Source organism: Trichomonas vaginalis, chromosome III (assembly GCF_026262505.1).
Source record: "Trichomonas vaginalis G3 chromosome III, whole genome shotgun sequence".
Classification (NCBI taxonomy): domain Eukaryota; phylum Parabasalia; order Trichomonadida; family Trichomonadidae; genus Trichomonas; species Trichomonas vaginalis.
The window spans coordinates 13,133,106-13,143,046 of NC_067205.1; the positions used below are offsets into that span (position 1 = coordinate 13,133,106).

General features: G+C 29.4%; 3 protein-coding genes across 3 annotated transcripts; all 3 read left to right on the plus strand.

Annotated features, from left to right (window-relative positions):
• Positions 1-294: 294 nt before the first annotated feature.
• TVAGG3_0693540 (methyltransferase protein) lies at positions 295-1,375 on the plus strand (the record flags this gene model as incomplete). The annotated part of the gene is made up of 1 exon (XM_001317146.1): positions 310-978. The coding sequence occupies one exon, from the start codon at positions 310-312 to the stop codon at positions 976-978; it is 669 nt and encodes a 222-aa protein (XP_001317181.1).
• A 489-nt stretch (positions 1,376-1,864) lies between these two features.
• TVAGG3_0693550 (cysteine synthase family protein domain-containing protein) lies at positions 1,865-3,237 on the plus strand (the record flags this gene model as incomplete). Its single annotated transcript, XM_001317145.2, has 1 exon — positions 2,018-2,917. One exon carries the CDS (start codon positions 2,018-2,020, stop codon positions 2,915-2,917), a length of 900 nt encoding a protein of 299 aa, XP_001317180.1.
• A 1,204-nt stretch (positions 3,238-4,441) lies between these two features.
• TVAGG3_0693560 (bifunctional inhibitor/lipid-transfer protein/seed storage 2s albumin superfamily protein family) lies at positions 4,442-7,300 on the plus strand (the record flags this gene model as incomplete). Its single annotated transcript, XM_001317144.1, has 1 exon — positions 4,442-7,300. One exon carries the CDS (start codon positions 4,442-4,444, stop codon positions 7,298-7,300), a length of 2,859 nt encoding a protein of 952 aa, XP_001317179.1.
• Between the last annotated feature and the right edge of the window lie 2,641 nt (positions 7,301-9,941).

Sequence of the window (9,941 nt, forward strand, 5' to 3'; positions counted from 1 at the left end):
TTAAGTGTTATAGTGATGAAAAGTATTTTATCGGAATTAAGCTCAAGCTATGAGTTTATATAATGAAGCTAAAAGATGCTAAATCTAATATAACTGATACTTATTTTGCAAAGCCAGACTGATATTGTAATCAAAAGTCCGAAATATTTCCCACATTTATTTTGATTGAGTCATTCTTGAATGTAATGAACTCATGGGTCTGGATCACATACTCACAGCAAATAACCATGAAGAATACTGTCCGGATCATGTTAATACAGTCAAGAAAAAAAAAAGCTATTTTAGACTGTTATTTTAAAAAGTGACAAAATGAAATCAGTTTTTGAAGCAGTTAGTGATGATGAAAATGAGGAAGAAATTGAAGAGGAGCCTGTTGTTAGAGAAAAGCCAATATCATGGGCTGATAATAAGTACTGGGATGAACGATATACAAAAAATCCAAATCAATTTGAATGGTATTTACCTTGGAAAAAGCTGAAAGGCTCACTTGGAAGATATATTGATGGATGTACTAGTGCACTCCATGTAGGATGCGGAACTTCAACGTTAGGAATAGATATCCAAGAAGATGGAGTTAAAAATGTTCTTAATATTGATACATCAGAAACTGTTATACAAGAAATGTCATCTAAATATGAACGAAAAAGGAATAAATTCGAAGTTGGAGATATAAGAAACCTTGAATATCGGAAAAACTCATTTGACTTGGTTATTGATAAAGGCACAATGGATTCTATGATGTGTGCCGAAACTTCTCAGCATGATATTGGAAAAATGTTCAAGGAAATTTCTAGAGTTCTCAAGCCTGGCGGAACATTCATAGAAATATCTAACGCTTGCGAAGAACTACGTTTATCATATTTTCAGCCTACTCTCTACAACTGGAAAATACTTGGCGTTATCAAAATACCAAAACCAATTCTGAAAGATGATTTCTATTATGCTTATATTGCTAAACTCAATGAGGCTCAAGAATAATGAATTGGTCAGTATATATTGTTGTTAATTTAATAAAGGTTCATATTAGTCAATATATTACTTATTTTCTAGAAACTTTTCATTACAATAATGATATGTAAATGTATCTTTGCATGCTTGTTAAAGTATTACGAACCCAAACTAAAAATATTGAAAATTTGATTGATTTTCCCATATTTTGAATATTTTATGCTAAACAATGATAGAAGTTAACTGTCTGAAAGGGATCTGTGATATAAATTACATGTTATTCATTACAAATTTAATTCGTCCGATTTTTGATTAGTCTCTGAAGCATTATGAATGAAATCTGGATCATGTTGATTGATATGCTTGTATTTTACTTGATTATTAAGCCCTTATGTTCTAATTGAGTATTTCAGGTAACACTTTCAAAGGGTTTACAATTCCTAACCAACAATATTTTTATCAAAAAATTTTCTTAATTATTTGTTGTTATTAGCATGTATTTGCATTATTGCGAACACCGAAAATCAAAAATAAAATTCAAGGTGAAGAATGAAATCAAATTTTGGGAAATATTTTCGTCTATAGTGTGTAATAAGTCATATATTTTTTCGAGTAAGATTTGGAACGATCAACTAAAAGTCAATGTTTGACCAACTGTGATCTCTGAAAAAATTAAAGGTATTTTGTTTAATTCCATATAAGTACTTGCTTTATTATGTACACCTAGACATGCGATTCCATCAAAGTTGATATCTGACAATTGGCTGGCTAAACTTTTCTCCTTATCAAAAAAATTATTCGTTTCAGAAAATTTTATTGTTAAAATCATGTATTCAATTTATGGCAATTAACAAGATTTTAAAAATATTTTGATGATGGCTCATAAAATTCAATTTTACATTTCGTGATAAAGTTGCTTACTATATCATATAGTACATGAATATCGATGAAATTTTGAATAAAATTTTTCAAGGGTATCCTCAGAAATTATGAACAAACAGAATCTCAAATAAATTGATAAGATTGAAAGGAAGAAAGTCCAAAATCATTTTTCATCTTTCCCTCTAGAATGATCTACAACAACATCCTCGAGACAATCGGAAACACACCAATGGTCCGCATCAACCACCTTAACCCAAACCCAAAGGTTCAGATGTATGCTAAGCTTGAAGGATTTAACCCAACAGGCTCCGTTAAGGACAGAATCGCTCTTAAGATGATTGAGCAGGCTGAATCCGAAGGACTTCTTAAGCCAGGTTCCACAATCATCGAAGCCACATCCGGAAACACAGGTATCGGTCTTGCTATGATTGGCCGTGTTAAGGGCTACAATGTCGTCATTGTCATGTCAGAAGGTGTTTCTCTTGAACGCCGTAAAATGATCAAGGCTTTCGGTGCCGAAATCATCCTTACTGATAAGAAGCTTGGTACAGATGGCGCCATCCGTAGGGTTGCTGAAATCCTTAAGGAGAACCCAGGCAAGTACTTCAATCCAAACCAGTTCTCCAACGAGTACAACAAACTCGCTCATTACAAGACAACAGCCGAAGAGATCTGGGCTCAGACAGAAGGCAAGATTACACACTTCGTTTCTGCTGTTGGCACATCTGGCACACTTATGGGCGTCGGAATGAACCTTCGTGAAAAGAATCCAAACATCAAGATCGTCGAAGCTCAACCAACAAAGGGACACTACATCCAGGGCCTTAAGTCCATGGAAGAAGCTATCGTTCCAGCTATTTACGATCCATCCAAGATTGATGAGCACATCCTCATCGAATCTGAAGAAGCATTCGACACTGCTCGCGAAGTCGTTGCTAAGGAAGGTATATTCATCGGTATGTCCGCTGGTGCTGCTATGCTTGCAGCTCAGAAGGTAGCCGCGAAGCTTGATGAAGGCGTTATCGTCGTTCTTCTTGCTGATAGAGGTGAGAAGTACCTTTCTACAAAGTTGTTTGAGACCGAATAAATGCTATTATAATCTATAAATAAATCATCGAGATTTTTTTGAAATTTTCTATAATTTTTTATTATTTTACTAATTCGTTATCTTTCTTTTCATGAGAAGATGTGTGCAAATAAGATATTTGAAGCTGAAAATCAAATAAAGTACTCACAAAATCTAGATTGAGAGGCGGTCAATGACTTTTGAGGGGAAATTAACGCATGGAATTTAATATTATTTAGGTTGATATTCTTGCTTATTATTTCAGAAAAAAATCTTAAAAATTTCAATATGAAAATTGAAAGCAATTCAAAAAAATTGCTAACATGTAAATTTTAATATCCTATGCATAATTTCATATTTTGAATATTTTTTATTTTTGTTTAAAACTTAAAATTTTGCGAATTTAATATAATTTATAAAATATAATACGTATATATATTTAAAATACACTAAATTTAATTGTTAATTGACGTTTTTGGGAATGAATTTTATCAAAACATGCCTGAATCCGAAAATTTGAAAGAACGAATTACACAATCATATATGTAGAATTCAAAATACAAACTTAAAGATTGTATACGTTTAAAATTATTCAGATTGGGTTTGATTTCCACTCATTCTGTTTCTTTTGAACTCTAACACTAACATTTCATGATGATTACATGATCCATTTATACATGGTTGAATTGTTCCAGATTCTACCAGAAAATCAATCCAAATTTCTCAATGCATTCATGTTGATTGGACAAAATTTAAAATTTATCAGCCTGTTTCCAGAGAAACTCATATATTCCCTAATGAAATGTAATTTTTGCTACATTTATTTCAATCAAATTTCAAAAAATTGACTGCAGAGCTTGAAAAGGTGATGAATCATGTTGTTATTAGATGTACATATTAGATTTACTATTTCCAAAAAAATGCTCAAATTTGAATAGTTTTTAGAAAATTTGGAATTACACTCCTTACATTATATATAATTAAATGTTTAAATTTTATTTATTTTTCCCTTTTAATTTTATAACGTGCTCTATCAAAACTAACCTCTCAATTGAAGGCCACAAAATCTAAGTAGTGAGGGTACACAAATTTTGTATGGAGTCCGGTTCAATTTTTGAGAGCCTCACTACTTAGATTTTGTGACTACCTTAATTTTGGTAAATCAATGTTCAATTGAATTCTAAAATATTGACTCAGTAATACAATATAATTTTAATACGTCAACATTTTTCAGATTTAGTCTGTGCGGTCGAATTGAATTTTCTCAATTTCAATTGAACTCCTAAAAAAAATTTCTTATTCCAATAAATGAAAGCATTCATTGGTCACTCCATGTTAGTAAAATTCCTAAAGTTATCAAAATTGGGCTGTAGTTTTTGCAAAAGGAAAGCATCATTCAAAATTTTGCCCGGTAGATCCATTCAAATTATTCGAACATTAATTAAAAAGAATAGTAATATATTTCGGATTAACAAGACAAAATCCAAAAACGTTTTTTTCTCATAGAAAACTTTCTGCATAATCATTGAAAAATTTTAAATTCAAATGCTCTATCTCTTTTTCGTTTTCTCCAACTCCGCAATATTAAGAAGTGCTACATCTGGTACTCTTACTATTACCAATACAATCTTTCAGAATTACGCTAATGATAGAGCTATAAATACAGATCAAAATGCAGCATTAACGGTTTCTGACGTAACTTTTTTCAACTTTAGAGGAGGATATGCTCCTTGCATTAATGCAGCCGGAAGAGGCACAACTACAGTCACAAAAGTATGTTGCCAGTATTGTTTTGCTTCAGATTCTTGCAGTTTCATGAGACAACTCAATAGCCAGTTAGAAATGACATATACTATGATATCTTACTGTGGAGCCGCTACAGACTATTCAAATAATGATGGTTTGATTTTTGAATCATCAAGTGGTTCAACCATCAAATATGTGAATGCTTCTTCAAACAAACCAAAGTACTGCACATTGAATGTATTATACGCTTCTCAACCAGTCCAATTTTGCGAGTTTATTAATAATTCTCACGTTTATCAAGCTCTTTACGTCAAAGGCGGTGTTACGGAATGTAAAAACAATATATTCCATAAGAACGTAGGTATTGGACTCTTTGTTGAGTCATATTCCAGTTATTATGTCAGAAATTGTTTATTCACTTTAAACAACAATTATGACATTAAAGCTCAGTCAGCAACAGTATACATTGAAAGTTGCGATTTCTGGAATAAGAAAACCGATGGATCTGTCATTGAAAGCGGATCAAATAATCATTTCTGGGGAGAACATAATCCAACTGAAGTAATTGTTGCTAATCCATATTGGGGAGAGCAAAACAACAGATGTCCATATAATCCTTTTACTCCTCCTACATACCATCCCCTTCCATCTCCTTCAACTCCTCCTGCAACGATGTATAAAACTCCGGTAGGAACACCATTCTTATCACCAGTTGTAACACCTTATAATACACCAGTAGATACCATTGATTCTACTCCTTTCGGTACTCCATTTAATACATTTCATGAAACTGCCAAAGAAACACCGAATGAAACACCATTAGTTACACCATTTATTACATTTGAAAATACTCCACATGATACACCATTTTCAACTGTTGTTTTAACTCCAAATTATACTCCATTTAATACTTTCTCAGAAACAGCAAAAGAAACACAATATGATACACCATTCAACACATTTATAAATACTCCTAATGATACTCCATTAGTTACTCCATTTTCTACGCCTTTCCAAACGAATTTCATGACATTTGATGAAACTCCTTTTATAACAGCTCATGAAACTCATTTTGAAACTCCATTCAGTACATTATCATATACACAAATAGAAACACCATATATTACACCTTATGACACTCCATATTTAACCAATTATGAAACAATCAAAGAAACATTAAAAGAAACTACATTTTTGACAGAATTTGAAACACCTTTTGTTTCTCCTTTCCAAACAATTGAAGAAACATATAAAGAAACACCAAGAGAAACTGTATTTATAACTCCTTTTGATACTGTATTTTTAACTCCATTTAATACACCATATGAAACTGTTTATGAAACACCATTTATAACAAACCATGAAACAATCAAAGAAACATCAAAAGAAACTCCATTTGATACACCTTTTATTACAGTATTTGAAACACCTTATTTAACTTATCAAGAAACATATAAAGAAACACCATTTGAAACTGTATTTGATACACCTTTTGATACAGTTTATTTAACACCTTTTAATACTCCATTTGATACTGTATTTTTAACTCCTTTTAATTCTCCTTTTGAAACTGTTTTCGAAACACCATTTATAACTAACCATGAAACTGTTAAAGAAACTAACTTTGAAACACCATTTAATACAATTGTTGAAACTCCTTTTGATACTCCTTTTGTTACAAATATCAAAACACCTTATGAAACACCATATTTAACTGAATGTGAAACACCTTTTATTACTAATTTCCAAACAGAAAAAGAAACACCTTTTGAAACTGTTTTCGAAACACCATTTTTAACTAATCATGAAACAGTTAAAGAAACAAATTATGAAACACCTTTTGATACACCATATTTGACTGTATTTGAAACACCTTATATAACTAATTATGAAACACCATTTTTAACAAATTATGAAACACCAATAGAAACTGTTTCTAAAACACCTTTTGAAACATTTTTGATGACAAATATTATGACACAAAAAGAAACTCCATTTGAAACACCATTTTATTCACTCAAAATGACAATGTTTGAGACACCTTTGATGACAATTTCTCAAACACCATTTAATACAGCAGTAGAAACAGTTTATTCAACACCAATTTTCACTGCAAATAAAACACCATTTAATACAATGTCGATGACATTGAATCCAACAAAAACTCCAAAAGAAACAGCATCACCAAGTAAATCACCAACACCAGCTCCATCATTGGATCCAGCATTACTTGGATGGGAGAATCCAATAGACCATATTTCTCCTTATTCATGGATAGGTATTGGTGTTTTGGCTTTAGTTGTTGTTTCGATTATTGTCGTTGTTGCAATTTGTTTGAAGAGAAAACCAAAGGTAATTGTACATAGATTGGAAGGAGCTTCTGAATCATCAACAATTTATGAATATACAGAATCCAGCTATGAAGAAAATCATGAGGAAGAAGAGCACGAAGTAAATGAAGAAAATGAAAGTTTAGTTTTGTTCTCTGAAAGAGAATTAACTGTAGAAACTGGAGAAAATTCTGTTTACACAAATTCAAGGGATTACGGAAATCCACCAGAAATTATCTTCTCAGATAATTCTGATTGCACCGATTCCAAGCTTTCTAATGAATGCAATGGAATCAAAAACCATAATATTAGTTTGCTTATATTATAAATAAAATGTTTGTATTTATCTATGCTATAATCAAATCTAAATTTTTTAAAAAAATCTTCTTGTAATCAAATGGTATGATCAAGTCCATTAAACTTGATATCGAAGAAAATCCAAAACACGCTCAATAATGAATTTCACATGTTTATAATCAGTCGAATTTCGTTACGAATATGTAGTTGATTCTTTCAGTAAAGCAACAACAAAATACATTTAAAATTACGCGCAAACAATTAATACATCTTGGGCTCCATAAGCAAAAGCATCACTCTCCAAAATGCTTAAATCAAATAAGATGGTAGTTACTCCATATTGGGCTATCTCTGTGGACATCTGTTTTCTTGAAAATATGGAATCCAAAAAAATATGCAAAGATATTGTAAAAATTATAAATTTGTGGGTTTATTTTCAATATACTGTGCATATTGCTTACATCCTTTTCAATTTAGAGTTAGTTTTTCTTTTTCTTTTTGGTATGTTTAACAACTGCCATAGAAAGGGGAAATTCAAAAATATGAGCCCTATATAACAATGATGAATATAACTAGGAATAGAATTTCATAAAACAATGATGAATATAATCAGGAATAGAATACGATAAAACAATGATGAATATGAAAAGAAGTAGAATTTCATAAAACAATGATGAATATGAAAAGAAATAGAATTTCATAAAACTATGATGAATATGAAACGAAATAGAATACGATAAAACAATGATGAATATGAAAAGAAGTAGAATTTCATAAAAATATGATGAATATAAAAAGAAATAGAATACGATAAAACAATGATGAATATGAAAAGAAGTAGAATACGATAAAACAATGATGAATATGAAAAGAAGTAGAATACGATAAAACAATGATGAATATGAAAAGAAGTAGAATTTCATAAAAATATGATGAATATGAAAAGAAATAGAATTTCATAAAACAATGAAGAATTCTATAATAATCACATTCTTCCGCACCATGTTCAACTAATAAGTTAATAATTTCGTCTGATCCTGCCTTGCGTGCAATTGAAAGAGGACATTTACTAATATCAAGAGAATTTGATTAAACAACATTGAATATGAAAAGAAAAAGAATGTATTGAAATAATAATTAATTTGAAATTTTATAGAATTTGATAAAACAATGATGGATATTAATAGAGAGATAATGTTATAAAATAATGATTAGTATGAAAAGAAAGAAAATGCGATAAATAAAGGATGGATATTAGAGGAAAGAAAATGTCATAAAAAATTGATCAATATGAGAAGAAAGAAAATGTTATAAAACAATTAAGAATATGAAAAGAAGTAGAGTAGTATAAAACTATGATTAATATGAAAAGAAATAGAATTCCATAAAAAAGTGATGAATATGAAAAGAAACAGAATTGAATAAAACAATGAAGAATATGAAAAGAAATAGAATACGATAAAATAGTGATGAATATAAAAAGAATGAGAAAAAGAATCATGTTAACATTTGCACCATGTTCAACCAAGAATTTAACAATTTCAAGCGAACCTGCTTTGATTGCAACAGATAGAGGGCATTTATTACTATCAAGAGAATTTGATTAAACAACATTGAATATGAAAAGAAAAAGATTTTCATTAAAACAAAGGTTAATTTGAAATTTTTCGGAATTTGATAAATAAATGACAAATATGAAAAGAATAAGAATTACATATAGCAATGATAAATATAAAAAGAATAAGAATGCTATAAAACTATTATGAATATGAAAAGAGATAGAATGTAATAAAACAAAGAAGAATATGAAAAGTAGTAAAATTGAATAAATAAATGATGAATATGAAAATAAATAGAATGTAATAAAACAAAGAGGAATATGAAAAGAAAAAGAATTCCATAAAACAATGATCAATATGAATAGAAATAGAATTCTATAAAACAATGAAGAATATAAAAATAAATAGAATGTCATAAAATAATGATAAATATGAAAATTAAAAGAATGTCATTAAATAATGAAGAATATGAGAAGAAATAGATTATAATAAAACATTGAAGAATATGAAAAGAACGAGAATGTGATAAATGAATAATCAATATGAAAAGATGAAGAATTAACTAAAACAATGATAAATATGAAAAGAAATAAATTGTTATTAAACAATGATAAATTTGAGAAGAAACAGAATGTAATTAAAGAATGATGAATATGAAAAGAATAATAATTCCATTCAACATTGATGAATGTGAAAATAAATAAAATTGAATAAAAAAATGATGAAAATGAATGGAAAGAAAATGTCATAAAGCAAAGATGAAAATCAAACTAGATAGAATATAATATAGCAATGAAGAATATGAAAAGAAATAGAATACGATAAAATAGTGATGAATATAAAAAGAATGAGAAAAAGAATCATGTTAACATTTGCACCATGTTCAACCAAGTATTTAACAATTTCAAGCGAACCTGCTTTGATTGCAACAGATAGATGACATTCATTACTATCAAGAGAATTAGATCAAAAAACATTGAATATGAAAAGTAAAAGAATTCCATAAAATAATGATGAATATTAATAGGGGAAAAATGTGATAAAGCAATGAAGCATATGAAAAGAAATAAAATATAATAAAACAATGAAGAATATGAAAAGATGGAGAATTAA